The following is an 18,180-nucleotide window of genomic DNA, read 5'->3' as shown; positions in this document are numbered from 1 at the left end:
TCGTGAAAACATTCAAAAACCTTTTTTTGATAAGTGCTCCATTTTAGTCTTCAGCTGCCGCTTTTCCAGCTATGAATGAAATAATGAATATTTAAGAAAATGTCGGCATGCTTAATTGTATACCTAATTTTTGCCCCAAGCTATGAGGTTTGATTTGTAAATAATTAATAATAACACCAAAGCACCAGATCCCACTATAACTTTGTAGTTAAGAGTGTTTGAACTTTCAGACCCTATAATTGAAGTGTATGCACTACTTTTTGGGATGTAAAAAAAAAAAAATTCTAGATGGATGTTATATTTAATATTATACAAGTTAAAATGGATTGTGTTACATTCATGTCAACCCAACATGACTCGTTTATTAAGCATGTCAAATAGTTTGGGTCAAATCAACCCGCCTTATTAACAAGTCGGTTTAGGGTTGAAGGATCATGACACAATTATTAAATGGGTCGGGTTAGGGTTGAGTCATTTAATCGAATACCCTTACCTCGACATGACACAAACCCGACACGCTAACCCGAATTGACACCCCTATCCTAAACTAAAAGAGTAATGTTAAAAATGCCAAAGCCACTAATTATTTTACAATTTTTTTTTTTGTAAATTATTGATGTGTTAGGTGGTTATTGGTAAATAAAAATGTAATATCAAATGAAACCCGTAAGAATTTATTACATTAATAGTTTGTAAAAATATTGTAAATTGTTTTCCTATAACATAACTCATGATACATTCACAACAAATCCTATGACTTTTTTTGCTTACCAACAAGTTATTATTGGTTTAATTTGGACCTATCATTGAAGTTAATTTTTTGCCCACTAGTAATAATTTTCCATCTAAGATTATGTTTTGAAAATGTTATGGACATAACATTTTTCTAAGTAAAATTAACAATAAATCTAAGGGCATATTAATTTTATATTCAATTAATGTATAAAATTATTATAACTAGTGATAAACATATGTGAATGTAATTTCTTCTAAAAAAAAATGTGAATGATACGAACCTCAATCGACATGCTTTGAGACCCAACAAATAATATTGGAATTCTTTCCCAAGAAAGCTAAAATTCAAATTTTGATAGAAACCCCAACCCAACGTTTATAAATGAAATGCGAACTAGAGGTATAAGTAATAGACATCGACCCAAGGATTATAGTTGAATCATGAACCGAAGATATAAAATTTGAGCGCCACAATAAAGAATTCTTGATAAGTTCACAATTCTTGAAGAACCAAAAGAAGAAATAAAAACCTCACGTTTTTTCTGATTTTTATTCAATAATCCTCTATTACAATGAGTGCATGCTATTTATAAAACAGAACTGAAAAAAGAAAAAAAAAATTGTTTGTAGTTTCAGTTTTCTCAGACCAAAATATTGTTTTCTTTTGTCCTCTTTCTCTAATTTATTATTTCTGTAATATTTTCTTATTGTCCGTATTAGTTTAAATACTACAAGTTGAATTTCTTCATCAAGTTTATTAGTTTAATACATAATTGAAAAGGGGAAGCTACAAGTGGAAAAATGCAAGAGACTGTGAGACCAATATTGGAAAAAAGCCAATTTAAGAGTGAAACATGAGTGTGAGTGACATAATTTGAGCGCATACACGTGAGGGAGTGTTGTAAGGAATTATTTCTAACATTTCTCTATAGTTTCAAAAGTATGTCTTCCAAGGGCGAAGCATCAAACAGTGAAGGAGGGGAGGAGTCATCCATCATGTTGTAGGCTATGCAACAACAATTTGAATGCATGAATGTGATGTTTAATGAGATTCGGGATTAGATGGATAGGCAAGACATTGTTATTGCTATTTTGCATGAGAAGCATCCCCAAAGAATCCCTAATGCTAGAAGGCAAAAAAGGCTTGCCCGCGTGGATGATTCTGATGACTACCATAAGGATGAGTTCGAAGATGAAGAGGATCAAGCTTTATTGAACAACGAGGGCAAGTTTATGCCAAGGGAAGAAAGGCGTGGTAGAGGTTTCCGAAGAGATCTGAGATGGCAAGATGTGACTGACAAAAATCTAGGAAACATCAAAATGAAGATACCATTGTTCCAAGGGAAAAACAATCTTGAAGCGTACTTGAAATGGAAGAAGAAGGTGGAGTTGATCTTTGAGTACCACAACTATTCCGATGAGAAAAAGGTAAAACTCGTCATTGAGTTTACTGACTATGCTATTATATGGTGGGATCAACTTGTGATGAATAGAAGGAGAAACGATGAGAGGCATATTAAGACTTGGGAGGAAATGAAAGCCAGCATGAGGAGTCGATTTGTCCCTAATCATTACTATAGAGACTTATATTAGAAATTACAGAGTCTTACTCAAGGTTATAGGAGTGTGGATGACTACCACAAGGAGATGGAGATTGCCATGATTTGGACTAATGTAGAGGAGGATAGAGAAGCCACCATGGCGAGGTTTTTGAATGGGCTAAATCGGGATATTGCTAACGTGGTGGAGTTGCAACACTACATGGAGTTGGAGGACATGGTGCACATGGCAATAAAGGTGGAACGACAGCTTAAAAGGAAAGGAATTCGGTCATTTCAAAATTCGGGCTCCTCTACTTTATGGGGGTCAAATGGGAGGAAATACGAAGTGTCTGTTTTTAAGTCCAAAACCGACCCACCAAAAAGAAGAGATAAAGTTCCTAGTGTCAACAAAGGTAAAAACGAATCTCAAACTCGTAATCATGATATTAAGTATTTTCGTTGTTTGGGAGTAGGTCATATAGCTTCACAATGCCCAAATAAAAGGACCGTGATTGCACGTATTGATGGAGAGGTGAAAACTGAAAACGAGAGCGATGATGACAAGATTCCTTCACTTGATGCTTGTGACGATAATGTGGAGTATCCAGTGGAGGGTGAGTCACTTGTGACTAAGCGTGCTTTAAGTGCCCAAGTCAAGGATGATGATATTGAACAACAAAGGGAGAACATTTTTCATACTAGATGCCACATCAACAACAAGGTATGTAGTATGATCATTAATGGGGGGAGTTGTACTAATGTGGCTAGCACTACTTTAGTTGGAAATTTGAATTTACCTACCTTGAAACACCCTAGACCGTATAAGTTGCAGTGGTTGAATGACTGTGGAGAGGTTAAGGTAAATAAGCAAGTACTGGTTTCTTTTTCAATTGGGAGGTACAAGGATGAAGTACTTTGTGATGTTGTTCCAATGCATGTGGGTCACATATTATTGGGCAAGCCATGACAGTTTGATAGGAAGGTCAATCATGACAGGTTCAAGAATATGTATTCTTTTGTAAAAGACAATAAAATCATTACTCTTATACTGTTGACTCCAAGACAAGTGTATGAAGATCAAATAAAATTGAAAAGAGAGAATGAGTTGAAAAAAAATTGTGAGATTGAGAGTTCAAAAAAAGATGATGAGAAAGAGACTGAAAGGAAAAAAGAAAAAAGAAAAAAGTGAACAAAAAAAAGAGAGTGAAAAAAAAATGAGAGAAAAAAAAAAAAAAAAGCAAGCGAGTTTTTATGCTAAGGCGAGTAATGTCAAAAGTGTTTTTTATACAAACCAACCTATATTTGTACTCTTGTACAAAGAGGCACGTTTTAATACTAATGAACTTGACAAATCTTTACCTAGTGTTATTGTTTATTTATTGCAGGAATATAAGGATGCGTTTCCTAATGATGTGACTAGTGGATTGCCACCTATTAGAGGAATAGAGCATCAAATTGACGATGATGATGAATCCTTTTGAAGAGAGGGGAAATGATGAGAATCAACAAGCATCAAAGGACCCATTGCATGTCTCAATTGGGCCTATTACTAGTACAAGATCCAAGAAGATCAATGAAACACTTAATGGGCTTATTCAAGAGATTTGGGTTTATTCTAATGCAGGGCATTCCAAGCTTGGCCCAAAGGAAGATGAAGGCAAAATAAACTTAATCCAAGCTATTGAAGGCTGATCTGGCTTAATTGGGCATGATTTATTGTGTGGATTAATGGCTAATTGACTTTCCAGCTCCATATCAATTAATAGATATTTTTCCTATTCTGAAGCTGCTAATTTCAGACCAAATCTACCTTAATTTTAGGCTTCTATTATTTAAAACGTTTTTTTAGCTATTTTCCTATTTTGGAGTTGCTAATTTCAGACCAAATCAACTTATTTAGACTTTTATTATTTAGTAAGTTTTTTATATTTTATATTTTCAGTCATATCTTATAAATAGAGTTTAAATTCGGTCCAGAGTTGGTGTAAAACACTACTTTTACGCTAGCCAATGAAAACATTCCACGTTGTTATTTGGCTTATTTTATAATTCTTATCTTCTTCTTTGGATTTTCCTTCTCTCTTCGTTCCCTCTGTGACTCTCTCTTCTCGTGTCTTTTTTTTTTTTTTCCCTTTTTCCATAGCATCAAATCCATTGCTCTACCCCGCATTGATCCATGCATCAACACAGTGGCAATGGGCATTAAATCTGAAAGTAAAAAGAGAGCCAGAAAACAAGCATATCAACCTCAAAAAGTAAAAGCTTTTAATCTTTAAGCTCCTAAAAAACCCAGATTCAACACCAAACAAAACCCACAAAAATTAATCATGAAATATCTCATTTATAAATTCAAAGCCACTTGAATTCATTCAAGATCAGTTCTAAACTTAACATGACGAGCTAAAAATCCTCCATCACAACACAAAACACAATCAGTAATATTATAAATAAATTAATAAATAAATAAAAGCAAAAAAAAAAAAACGTTCAGAGTATCACAGTCACTCACATTGATACTCTGAAACTACCAAATAGGCATACTCTATTCTAATTTCTAAGACTATGAACCCAAACAAACAAAGAAGCAAAGAATTAGAATGTAGAGTAGCTCCTCTAACACATTCATAACAATTAACAAACAAAACCATTAGAACAAATTCCAAAACAAATTTCGGCCCATTAGTGTGTTTTGGCTATTTCGGTACTTTTCAGTGAATACCAGCCAAAATGAAAGTTAGCCAAAATGAAAGCTTTGGCCGGAATGAGTTTTGGTGTTACTTTTCTTTTCCTTCAACTTGTTTCTGTCTAAAACTTTCAGATTTAATGCCCACTACCACTGTGTTGATGCATGGATCAGTGCAAGGAAGATGAGTACACAAGAGAAGGAAAGCAATGGATTTGATAGTATGGAAAAAAAAAGGCGAGAAGAAAGAGTTAACAAAGGGAATGAAGAGAGAGAAAATCTAAAGAAGAAGAAGATAAGTGGGTTCGTGAGAAGAGAGAGATGAAACACAAGAATAAGTCAAATAACAGGTTGCATGTTTTCATTGGTTGACGTAAAAATAGTCTTTTACGCTAGGTCCGGGCCGAATTTAAACTCTTATAAATAGCATGCACTCATTGTAATAGAGGATTATTGAATAAGAATCAGAAAAAACGCAAGGTTTTTGCTTCTTCTTTTGGTTCTTCAAGAACTGTGAACTTATTAGAGATTCTTCCTTGTGGCGTTCAAATTTTATACCTTCGATTTGTGATTCAGCTATAATCATTGGATCAAAGTCTGTTACTTATACCTCTGGTTCACGTTTCATTTATAAACGTTGGGTCGGGGTTTCTATCAAAATCTGAATTTTAGCTTTCTTGAGCAAGAATTCCAATACTATTTGTTGGGTCTCAAAGCGTGTCGATTGAGGTTCGCATCATTTGGTATGAGAGTACAGGTTCTAAAATCATTTTTACTATCCCTTTATCTTTTGTTTCCTATTATCATCCTATCTTGTTCCTTTTGTGTTCTTTATTCCTTGTTCTTGTTTTGTGACGTGCACCAAGTTAAAATCATGCACCAAGTTAAAATCATGCACCAAGCTCGAAAAAAAAAAGTAAAAAAAAAAAAACGTACTAAATAATAGAAACCTAAATAAAAGTTGATTTGGTCTGAAATTAGCAGCTCCAAGATAAGAAAATAGCTAAAAAAAACGTTTTAAATAATAGAAGCCTAAAATTAAGGTAGATTTGGTTTGAAATTAGCAACTCCAGAATAGAAAAAATATCTATTAATTGATATGGAGCTGGAAAGTTAATTAGCCATTAATCCACATTATAAATCACGCCCAATTAAGCCAAATCAGCCCTTAATAGCTTGGATTAAATTTATTTCACCTTCATCTTCCTTTGGGCCAAGATTGGAATGTCCTGTGTTAGAATTAATCTAAATCTCTTAAATCAGCCCATTAAGTGTTTCTTTGATCTTTTTGGATTTTGCTCTAGTAATAGGCTCAACTGGAATATGCAATGAATCCTTTGATACTTGTTGATTCTCATCATTGAATATAATTTTATTTTGGATATATCTATAGTTGATGATGGGAGGATTTGAGTCAAAGATTATATTTATTGTAAATACTAGGAGGTACCAAATTGAATTATAAGATTTTTTTGTTGTTATGTAATTGTGATGTTATTCTCATTGTAAATTAACAACTTGCCAAGATGTAAAATTGGATAATTTCATCTATATTTTATAGTATAGTTGTCAAATTAAAGAGGTAGTACTGAAATGAAAAGTTACAATTAATTGTGAGTTCTAGTTAGCTCAACTAATAAAATCTCTGATAGTTGAATAAAAAATTTAACATTCGATTCCCGCTTACACTAAATACCAATTGATGTCTTGGTCTGATAATAAATAACTATTTTCAAGTGCGAACACCATATATTAAGGGTCTGTCTGGGATCCGTTTATTTTGCTAAAACTGAAAATATTTTGCTGAAAATACTGTAAATAAAGGTAAAATAATAATAAATATAAGCTGAATAGTACAATAAATGAGCAAAAATAATCTTTGCTGAACCGTCCTTAAAACTCTCAAAAGAAAAAAATAATAAAAAAGTTACAATCAGTTGTAAAAATATTTTAGTTAGCCCTACAAATCCCAATAGAGAAGGAATTAAAAAATATAAATAAAAATGATTAATACGATATTTCTTCCCCTAGTCCTATACTGACGGATCAGTAATTGATTTCACATTTCACACCGACCGAGAAACAAAACGATACCTTACTGACCCCGAAGGCTTCTAAAGCGTGCACGTGCTTCCAGTTAACGCTTCTTCTAAAGTAGTAACTAGTAACTATCACAGTAAAAAGAACTTAAACATAACATATGGTCCCCTTGTCCCTTCTTAATTTGTTTAGATAAGGAAAGGTCCCCCACGTAGTCCCACCACGTGAGGTCCGATAGTTCACTGAGTTCCCAGTCCCCTACATTCACTGATTTTAAAATAAATCCAAATACAGCAACTTCTTCCTCAATCCCATTTTTGTCTTTTGCTTCCTTAAATTCTCACATGCTCTCTCTCTCTTTCTCTCTGCCGCTCTTCACTCTCTTCTTTATACCGTACCGTTCACGTTCATCTCTCTCTCTCTCTCTCTCTCTCAATTCTCATCTCATAGACTCATAGTATATTTATGATACATCTGTTCATTTTTTTCCCCCCACACTTTCTCGAGAAACAAACAGAGAGTGAGTGAGAGAGAGAGAGAGAGAAAGAAGCTGAATCATGACGACGACGACGACGACGAGGCTTAAAGATGTGGTTAAAACCCCGGCTTTCATCAAAATTACAGTGATTGCCCTTCTCTCCCTCTCCCTCTTCTTCCTCTTCAACCCTTTCTCTTCCTCCTACAACCCTTCTCTCATCTTCTCCTCTCTCCCTCTTCTCCTCTCCAATACGACACCGTCTTCTCCACCCCCTCTCCCGACTACGCTTCACGAAGCGACGACGACGACGTCATCTCCTCCTCCTCCGCCTCCGCCATCTCCTTCGCCGCCGCCGCCTCCTCCTCCGCCGCCGAAGATGGACATGTTGATAAGGATGGGAATAGTAGACGAGAATGGCGCGATGTCGACGGATTTCGAGGTCGGCGAGATCGACGAGGGTTTTGATGACGAGGAGTTAGAGCATGAGAGAGACAAAGAGAAAGAGAAAGAGAAGGAGAAAGAGAGAAATGGTGGTAAGAGGGTTAAGGTTGAGAAGTTTAAGGTTTGCGAGGATAAAAGTCTGAGCAACTATGTGCCGTGTTTGGACAATGTGGAGGAGATTAAGCGCTTGAATTTGAGTGAGAGTGTTGAAAAATACGAGCGGCATTGTCCTCCTCAGCCCTTGGGTTGCGTGGTGCCGAGGCCCGAGGGTTACCAAGTTAGGATACCTTGGCCTCAGAGCCGAAACCAGGTTACTTTTGTTTCCACCAATCAAATATGCCTGCTTTTCTGGTTATTTTATTATATTCTTTTTTTAAATTGTGATTACTATTCATAATTCATTATGCTTGTTTTAGTTAGTTGTTTGAGTGATTTTAGTGCCCGTTTGGTAACGCGTTTTCAAATTGCACCTTTTCAAATTATGAGCTTTTTTGAACTTCATTATAGAATTTGCCTCTAGATTATATGAGATTGATTGATTTACAAATTGATGATATTTAGAAGGAAGGAAAAAAAAAAAAGTTTACGTTAGGGACTTTTGGTGGCAAGGAAAACCAATTACGCAGCTGTTACAACTTACAAGAACTGATTTGTCCCCAATTAAGTGTTCATTCTATTTAAAACATTTTCCATAGTTATTCAGTCTGGTACATCACTGCTTCATCTTGTTCAGACGTTTGAGGGACTTTTATTTTTTCACTAACTATGAGATAGAATTGCAGGTGTGGTTGACTAATGTTCCCCGTACAAGTCTGTTTGAAGCTAAAGGTAGTCAAAAATGGATCTCGATAAAAAACGATATGTACTTATTTCCAGGAGGTCGAAGGGCGATTGGTCACTTGGATCGGATTTCTAAGGTCAGCCTGTTCTGTAATTCTCATTACATATTAGTATGCATGTGCATGACGTTGATTGCCGTCTCTTTAATTGAATGCACAGATGATTCCCGACATTGGTTTTGGCCAAAAGACCCGAGTAGCATTGGACATTGGTAGTGGAGTAGCAGATTTTGGTGCCCTTTTGATGCAACATAATGTGACCACTCTGTCAATAGCGCCAAAAGACGAATATGCAAACCAGATTCAGTTTGCTCTAGAACGTGGTGTGCCTGCCATGGTAGCTACATTTGCTACGCATCGTCTGTTGTATCCTAGCCAGGCTTTTGATTTCATCCATTGTTCAGAATGTGGAGTTAATTGGGCCCGTAATGGTACACTCCCTTTCCCCCCTTGTATATATAGCATTTAAGACATTTCTGGCTTCTAATATTTGATCAGTAGCTCTTTTCTGATTTTCTTTATCAAGATGCTCTAGGTCTATTTCCAGCCTGTTGATAAATTAAAAGCTTTTTTTTTTGAGTCTTGGAACATATCTGAAGTGACTCTCAGCCAAGAGCCTTGTAGCTCAGTGGCATAACCTGGCCTCCTTTATAAGGAGAACCAAGTTTCAAAACAAATAAATGAAAAGGGAGTAAAAATAAAAGGGATTGTAAATGTATTTGATACTGTTTTGCTGAATCTGTTGACATTGATATTCCATTTTCATTGGCTTGGATGCAGATGGAATTATGCTTCTTGAAGCCAACAGGATGCTAAGGGCAGGAGGATATTTTATTTGGGCAGCAGAGGCTGTTTATAAACGTGAAGAAAACCTACGAGAACAATGGAGAGGTAGCTCACAATGAATGTTCTTCTATGTTTTTTTTCTTATTTAGAAATTGTTAGTTATTAGTTTGTTGCTGTGCAGTCTCATAATCTTTGTTTCATTCTATTAACTTCTCCCCCCCCCCCCCCCTCCTTCCCCAACTCCCACCAAACCTAAAATTTTCCTCTTCTGGTGATAGTTTTCCTATCTATCTTACAGATTCATATTTGGGCTTATTTATTTACACTTTCAGGAATGGAGAACTTGGCTACTCGCATTTGTTGGGAACTAGTAAAGAAGGAGGGATATCTTGCTGTATGGCAAAAACCTTTGAACAACAGCTGCTATCTTAATCGTGCTGGTGAATTGCAACCTCCATTGTGTGATTCTGACGATGATCCAGACAAAGTTTGGTATTGTACTTATAACAAAACATTGCCTTTTAGTTTAGAATGGTTTCCACAATTTTTCCTTAGGGATAAAATGATTTTAACCTGTCTTTTGTTGAGTTTAGTCATATAGAATGAAATGTTCATTCTTTGCCATCTTTTCTATGTTTAAGATTGAATTAATTATTTAACAGAGAAGACTTCTGTAGGGCGTGACTGCATTTACAGCATGAAGCAACTTAAGGAAAATAATAGGAATGTAGTGATAAACTGGCTATTTAAATAAATAAAGGAGAAACAATGTATTCCAAATCTTCATTAAGATTCTCATATAACTTTTACTTATCAAAAAAAAAAGATTCTCATATAACTTTTATAAAGGCAAGAATTTTGGCTGGAACCAAGAAGTTTTCTTGGTACATATCACTGTTCTGGGAGAAAAGATAGGGAAATATGTTTTGTATTAAATTTCTGCATGTTAATTTAACAACAATTTCTGGTAGTTGTTTATCTGGTTTCTTTATTGGACATACGTTATGCTTTTCATTTTCAACATCCCACAAGAGCTTAATAAGGCTTAACAAGGTATGAAGGAGAGGACTGTCAAAATAAATAATATGTAACAACTTTTATACTTTTTGCAGGTATGTTAATTTGAGAACATGCATCACTCGATTACCAGAGAATGGAGATGGAGCTAATGTTACTACATGGCCTTCACGCCTTCATTATCCACCAGCCAGGCTCCAGAGCATAGAGATGGATGCCTACATATCCAGAAAGGAAATCTTCAAGGCGGAGTCAAAGTATTGGAATGAGATAATCACTGGTTATGTTGGTGCTTTTCACTGGAGAGAATTCAAATTAAGAAATGTGTTAGACATGAGAGCTGGATATGGAGGGTACATTCTAACAACTCTTGATACCTTTGCCATGTTCTTGCATAGTAATTGGATGTTTTATAAACCCTCTCCATTTTCAGTATGCCTTTTAACCATAAAGATAATGGAAATCATTTTACTGTGGCAGGTTTGCAGCTGCAGTGCATGACCTTGAGATTAATTGCTGGGTTATGAATGTTGTTCCTGTTAGTGGCCCCAATACCTTGCCTGTCATATATGACCGTGGACTTATTGGAGTTAGGCATGATTGGTATGTACTTATCACCTTCAAGTATCTCTTGAAAATTGCTGCTGCTTTCGTACTTGTCCTTGGTAGTTTCATAGCCTCTTTTCAAACTCCATACAGTGGTTTATCAAGAGCCATTTGTTTGTTACTTAAATACAAAGGAAATAATGGCCATCTGGGTCCAACCTAAATTGTGAAAATAATGATGTTTTCTACGGTAACAAATAAAATCTCTCACAAACAATTGACCTGGATTGCTGGAAAGCACTTGTCCAAGTAAACTTTGTATAAAAAATGAGAAACTGTAAGACTATCATGTTGTAGCATAAGAGGAAGCAAGACATCAGTAGGACTATAGAAGCACACTTGAAAATTTTGGATGCTGATAACATTTTCAAACTGTAATTTTTCACGTTAATTGTTCACAGTTTCCTACATGTGACTGGATATTTATGAAAGATATATCATTGGATGCTTTTAGAAGTCGTGATAAATGATAAACTTTCCACATTGCTTCTTCTTGTTACTAAAAACTTGGACTTAAGTTGTGATGCTTGAAATTCTTATTCTAGGTGTGAGCCATTTGACACTTATCCTAGAACATATGACCTGTTGCATGCAAATGGTCTCTTCTCTGTTGAAAAAAAGAGGTATGAAATTTGCTCTCTCGCATTTCCATATATTTTGCTTGTGGATGCAAACCTCATTTTATACTCAGTACATACTAACTTCTCACCAAATGTTATGTGTCAGGCAAAGATGTGATTTCTCAACCATCATGCTTGAGATGGATCGTATGCTAAGACCAGATGGGCGTGTCTATATACGTGACACAATATCTGTTATTGGTGAAGTAAATGAAATTGCATCTGCCCTGGGATGGGTGCCTGCACTACGCGAAACTGGCGAGGGACCCCATTCAAGCTGGAGGATCTTAATATGTGATAAACGTATGTGACCTGCTTCATTGTGTGAAACCAGTAGTGAGTTCTTAATATCCCTCATTCTGATTCGTCCTCACTGAAAGGAGTCTCCCTGAAAGCTCACCAAGATTGAAAGTGCTGCAACTAATTATACCACAGATTCTTTCTCCAATGTAACCAATGTTACATCAGATTGGTCATGAATAGCAGATTAGCGTGACGGCCCATTATTCACAATATGATATTTTGAATAATTATGATTTTAAAAGAAAAGGAAAAAGTTTTGTTTTTATGATGTACCAAATCGATTGATAGGTTTTATAAGATCTGTTACGTACTTCTAATGAAAACTGTCTCTAAGTTACTTCTTTGTTTCTGTTTGTCCAGAAGAAAGGAAGAAGAAATACAAAAAACAAAGAAGGAAAAAGCATATAAACTAGGGGACAGTGGCATCTAAACCCAGATAGAAGCAGGGCTGGTTGGACATGAGATTGTCTTATTAACTGGGCAGGTTCTCTGCAAAGCTTTGTTGGTTACCAGCTGCCTTCATCATTGAATGCTATTATTCTTCGTTTCACCTTGATGAATGCCGTGAATTGTCCCTGATTGTCTTGTATATTATGGCCCACTTCCCAACACATGGTACTCTGTTAGGGATGGAACTGAAAAAAAAAATAAATAAATAAAAAGAGAGACTTGCTTGAAATCAGTTTTGGTAAAAACTTTTGGAACGCCCTAAGCCTTTGCTGCTGAGCACACTTCTCATTCTTAAAAATGTCTTGATTATTAGAGCTGTAACACACAGATTAGCTCTGTGATGTAGAAGAGAATTTGTTTGGTCTCTGATAAACTCGCCTATGACCTGTGAAAAATCGCTTGGAGAAGAGCTTCATAAGTTTATTTTCAACCTACGCATAGGAAAGACACTTCAAACTCGTTGCAAGGCAGGTCTTAATGGATATTTACACTTAAGAGAGCTGAGGATTGGTTACCAAGTGATTTGGGAGGCCATATCAGTATCATGGAGAGTAGCTATTGGTTCTCTTTTGTTCTTTTCTTTTTTAGCTTGCCAAATAAACCATCAAAGAGAATAATCCTTCAACTCCTTGTTAGGGGATAATAGCATAGAATTAGATCTCTATTGTCTCTGCCTTTGCATTGAGGGCAAAGGGACTAGATGTCTCTCTTGTGACTAGTAAGTTTCCAAAATGCATTCCCGAGATGGTTAGGAGTTTGGACGGAAAAAAGATGAATACCAACATTTCATTAGGTAAGTTAAGGCTTACCATATACAAACTAACCAGCGGCTACATCTGTTGAAACACTCATCTGATCAGTCCAAATTTTACAATAGCATTACATTAAAAGGAGATTAAGAAAAAGGCATGAAATCTTCTTGTCCGCATAAACCATACTTCTAGCACTCCGAGGTATTTTTTAAAGATTCGCTGCAATGAATTCACTAGAAACTGGAATTTGGATCTCTTTGGTTTCAAACAATTCTCACAATACTCTGTTTGGGGCCACAAGAAGAATAGGTGTATCAAGTTACTTTCGATTTGGCTCAATAGAACGAAATCATCAAGATCTAAATATAGTTAGCTTTGGTATGGCAACTCCAATGAATAAAAAATTGGTGCAAACTTATGTTTTAATAGAAGCACAAAGCCGATTCATTTGAGATTGTGGAACTTGTTGGCATGGGTTTGTGTTTTTCAAACACTTGCTTTTTGTTGCCTGTCACACATTGGTTAGGAATAAGCCTATTGTTTACCTTAAGAGATACCTTAAAATAGCTGGCCTAGAATTGGACTTGGACTAATGTGTATCACACACGTGACCACATAACTAGCATGACCGTTTGATTAGCCTGTTGGAGTGCATAATGACCATTGGACACATCTTTCAGCTCTCTTCTTCTTACACAGATTTTTTTGCACTTGTGTTTCGATTCAAGGAAAGGCATTTTAAATAGTTGTTCTTAAACCTTCATCTTTGGGAATGAGTCAATTGTGAAGGCTAACACTATAGCTTACTCTTGAGGGGTTATTCTACCAAGAAAGTCAATTGCACAAAGCTCTACTTTGTGGCACAAATCAACCTTTAAAGACAATACTTCTGCATTATTCTATAGTTTTTTGAGATCTTTCTAACTCTCTTTTAATTTCCATACTTTCTAATTTTTTAGGGTTTGTAGTATTGAATCTAAACTTGTTTTTCACTCAAATATTTCCAACAAAACTCCCTCCAATTGGGCTGGGCTTGTTTTTACTTTTTAGCTCTTCCATAAAAGGCTATTCTTGATAATTCTACGTACAGCTTCAAAAAAAAATTCATAACCTAAGACAGAATTTCTGAAAAAATAAATCTTAACCAAAATCCTTGTAGTTCAACTAGTTGGCACTCTTAGGACTCGTTCGGTACGTGTGTTTAAAAATCAGTTTACAAGTTTAAAAGGTTTTTTTGAAAATACGTGTAAGTAAAAAAGTATGTAAAAATACGTGTAATGTTATTTAAAAACTAAAAATTGTTTGAAATCATGAACCAAACACTCCCTTAGTGTATATTTAGTTTCAGCTTAAAAAGTCAGCTTACTTTTTTATTTAGCTTATTTTTGCTACTATTCATAAACCTCACTGCACTTATTGATATTATTTATAAATCTCACTATACTATTTTAGTTAATTTTTACTTTCAACCAAAAATTTTCAATTTCAACAAAATAAATAAATCTCAGACATACCTTTAGTATCTTCAACAAGATTCAAATCTCCTCTCACTTATCAGGAAAGGAAAAAAAAAATTGTAAAAAAGAAAAAAAGAAAATGGAAACAACTGATCCTGGGCCAGGAACCCAATAAAGAAGCAGCAGTGGGACGCACTCTCTGGTCAGAGCAGAAACCAAGCTATCTTCCACGCTTCCCCAAAACTTACTGGATATGTTTGAAGCATGTTAAAATTTTGCCGGGCCAGAAGATTTGAAAAGCTTCGTAAAGCACCCAGCGACAACAGCTCCAATTTCCTTTTTCATGTTCGACCTAAGTACGTTCCTCCTCATCCTTCAGTTTCAAACTAAGCATCAAATTGAAACAAATGGATATAACAAGAAATAAAGGCTTATGGGCATGGCTTTGCTAAGCAGTAAGCGTACGAACGTCATGGACCAGCCATTGGAATGTTGTGTTACTGTTACAAAAAGCCAGCAAGAGTAACAAAGTGGGCCTGACATTGTCATTTCATATAGGGAAAATTACACCTCCCACTCTTGAGGTATAAAGAAACGACAGTAAATTGGATAACATACGGGCAAATAGGGATTTCAAAGATAAACCATGGATAAATTAGAAACATCATCACTTAAGCGAAGGCAAGTTTTAGTCTACAAAAATAGGGCAACTCAAGCGTAAAATAGGGATTTCATTGTATTTGGCTCAAGGAGACTATCATTTTACAAAACTTTGAAGGCCACTGTCATTTCCTAAAACATCAAGGGAGGTTAGCATAATTTTCCCTTTCATATATCATTCAAGAGAAAACATTCATGTCATTTCATAGATGAGATGTACTAATTGATAGTTTCAGAGTTACACTAATAATTCACAAAGACTTACAACAAGATGACAGTTGGAGCAAAGCAACTCTTTCAACAAAGCTAGACATATTTAAACCATTAGAATGCCTTTTCAGACTAACAAAAAGATTTTAGTTTATCACAATAAAAATTTCACTAGACAATGAATTATGATCAAGAACTCATATCCCAAGTCAGGAGAATAATCATTGCTTCAGATCAGCATACTAAGAAACCCAGTACTTGCCTATGACTTCATCGAAGAATCCTTGTGGGCAGCAGTATTAACCTGTTTGGAGAGATAAGCTTCATAGATTTCCACTATTAGCCGAGGATCCTTCTCCACCAGCTCCGCATACTCTTCCCGTTTAGTAAGCTTGTCCATGTTGTCTGTGATCACTGACAAAGCTGCATCAAGCATAAGCTTGGCATTGTGCTGGTGTGCTACGGCATAGCTCAGCATTGAATTCTCCCAGTTCAGTTTCGACACCAAGAACTTCTCACAATAAGCCTTGAGATGCTTTACCTGGTATTTTTCAGCCAATACTAAAAGGTCATAAGCCATTTGCTCATCAAGGCATGCTTCAGCAGTGTACATATAGTTGACAAAGGAGCGTAAGGCATCATACGATACATCACCAATCTTGATGGTACCACTCCGGCTTTCTTCCATCTCATTCTCAAGCATTGCTTTGAACACTGGGGAACGGCTTATCTGATAAAATAAGAAAATGTTCGAAGAAGTTAAAGCCTTGAAATATCTGTCCCAGTAGGAAATAGCACAGCCGAAATATATACGCTGCATTAACATATAGGATTGGAACAAGTGCAAATACCATACGAACATGTTCAAAAATAGGTATTAGGATTCTCTCCCTTTGAAATGAATCCAGTTCATGGTTCAGATTAGATATTACAAGTCTAAAGGTGTATGCAAGAAGAGTTCCATGCATGTTCTTAAGTCTCTTTTTTTCCGAACCTTACTTGATTGGTTCTCCGTGTGGAGAAGCCTTCCTTTTCTTTCTATTTTGGATTTCCTTGATTTTTGTAATGTTCGTCTTTGATTTGTTTTCCCTTGTATACTTCCTGTGTACTTGGGTGACTCTCTTTTTTCAATAAATTTCTTTATTGCTTATCAAAAAAAAAAAAGGTGTATGCAAGAAATAAAAGGAAAAAGTTATTTCCAAACTGGTTCGGACAAAAATTCATCCTAACTACCACGGTAGGATTGATAAAGCCATTCACATGTACTTCTAGTCACATAGCTTCTTTAGAGAGTCATGTGACTTGTTTAAATACTATACATGGATGGTTTTATGAGCCGCCGCATGATGAGTTGGAGCAAATTCCTCCAAACCCGTATAGAGGAAAACTGTGTCCAAAATAAAATCTCCATTTGTTTTCCAGTGTTTTGTAGCATCATAAAAAATAAGTCAAAAGAAAAACTATCTTTGGTTAAAAAAAAAAAGAAAGCAACTATATTTTATGGCAAGCTAAATAAGGGAATTTTCAAACTCATTTAAGTTTTGCTACAAAGAAAAATGAGATAGTTTTAAAATGATGAATTTTCTAGAAAACATTAACCAAACAAACAGATCATTAATGATTAACCATAAAGTAGACTTTCCCCATTTCCCTTGAAATGTGAGAGCACCCTGTACATTAATTGTTTGATCAAATATAATCACCTCACTGCAGCAAACAATATATGCTCCCATTTTACATGTAGCCAAAGATTAAATCACTAATCAAACTTGATTATTACAAACAAAACTCCATAATCACAGTAATCATTCAGAGTCTAGTACAGTAAAGTTCCAATTTTTACAAATTAGAGTTACAAAAAATTACTGTTACTGACCAGTACGGCCTTATGGGCCGGGACGGGGATGGGAGGCCCAGAAGAGGAGCCATCGTCGGAGGAAGCAACAAGAACGACGTCGGTGAAGCAGGGCCCATTGGGGCGAGAGAGGTGTTGAGGATCGAAAGGAGACCAGAACCTGAGAAAAGCGACTTTGGCTTTCAAGTCTTCGATCTCTCTCTTGCGGTCTTCCTCGGTCTCGTTGGCCTCTTCGTAGCACTCTTTGCACGTGCCAGAGTCACGTGACTCGTACGACGCTTGGCACGACAAGCACTTCATCGTCGTCGTGATCATCGTCTCCCTTTGACACTCGCTTGAGATTGAGACTGAGGTTGAGGATGATTCTGACTCTGATTCGCTCTCCGATGAATACTGTCTCGCCACTCTGTGATGCCGGCACCGTTGCATCCTTTTGAGAAAAGGCAAGCAGATTTAAGCAATAAGAACCAATTTTGTTTTTTATTTTATACAAAAGGATGACTCCCTGTTCTGTTTATATAGCTGTCATTTTTTTCATTTTCTCTCTTATTAATCCAAGAAAATAAAAAAAAAAAAGGTCTCAATTAAATAATCTATCCTCGTATTTCCTATGTACTTTACTTTTTCGTAAAATACTTTTATTTTAATCTGATTCATTAAAAAAATAAAAATAAACCCTTTTTAAAAAACTATTTTATGAAGTACTT

The 18,180-nt window shown here is 35.7% G+C and overlaps 2 protein-coding genes across 4 annotated transcripts; one reads left to right on the top strand and one right to left on the bottom strand.

Annotated features, from left to right (window-relative positions):
* The first annotated feature begins 7,364 nt into the window (after window positions 1-7,364).
* Window positions 7,365-12,768, top strand: LOC142620014 (putative methyltransferase PMT10). 3 transcript variants are annotated; one of them, XM_075793448.1, is made up of 10 exons: window positions 7,365-8,228; window positions 8,701-8,835; window positions 8,918-9,188; window positions 9,538-9,648; window positions 9,876-10,035; window positions 10,656-10,913; window positions 11,041-11,163; window positions 11,712-11,789; window positions 11,893-12,089; window positions 12,450-12,768. In XM_075793448.1, exons 1-10 carry the CDS (start codon window positions 7,557-7,559, stop codon window positions 12,500-12,502), a joined length of 2,058 nt encoding a protein of 685 aa, XP_075649563.1. In that variant the 5' UTR covers window positions 7,365-7,556; the 3' UTR covers window positions 12,503-12,768. The 3 variants fall into 3 exon arrangements, with proteins under 3 accessions (XP_075649563.1, XP_075649565.1, XP_075649566.1); XM_075793450.1 differs by having other exon boundaries at window positions 7,371-8,228; window positions 12,453-12,768; XM_075793451.1 differs by having other exon boundaries at window positions 7,371-8,228; window positions 11,893-12,122.
* Window positions 12,769-15,586: 2,818 nt separating this feature from the next.
* LOC142618343 (BTB/POZ domain-containing protein At4g08455) lies at window positions 15,587-17,964 on the bottom strand. Its single transcript, XM_075791266.1, has 2 exons — window positions 17,495-17,964; window positions 15,587-16,348 (listed from the first exon to the last, which is right to left on the bottom strand). The coding sequence occupies exons 1-2, from the start codon at window positions 17,900-17,902 to the stop codon at window positions 15,881-15,883; spliced, it is 876 nt and encodes a 291-aa protein (XP_075647381.1). The 5' UTR covers window positions 17,903-17,964; the 3' UTR covers window positions 15,587-15,880.
* Window positions 17,965-18,180: the final 216 nt, after the last annotated feature.

Source organism: Castanea sativa, chromosome 12 (genome assembly GCF_040712315.1).
Source record: "Castanea sativa cultivar Marrone di Chiusa Pesio chromosome 12, ASM4071231v1".
NCBI classification, from domain to species: Eukaryota; Viridiplantae; Streptophyta; class Magnoliopsida; order Fagales; family Fagaceae; genus Castanea; species Castanea sativa.
Note: the sequence above shows the minus strand (reverse complement) of the source record. Positions and strands in the feature narration are given on the sequence as shown.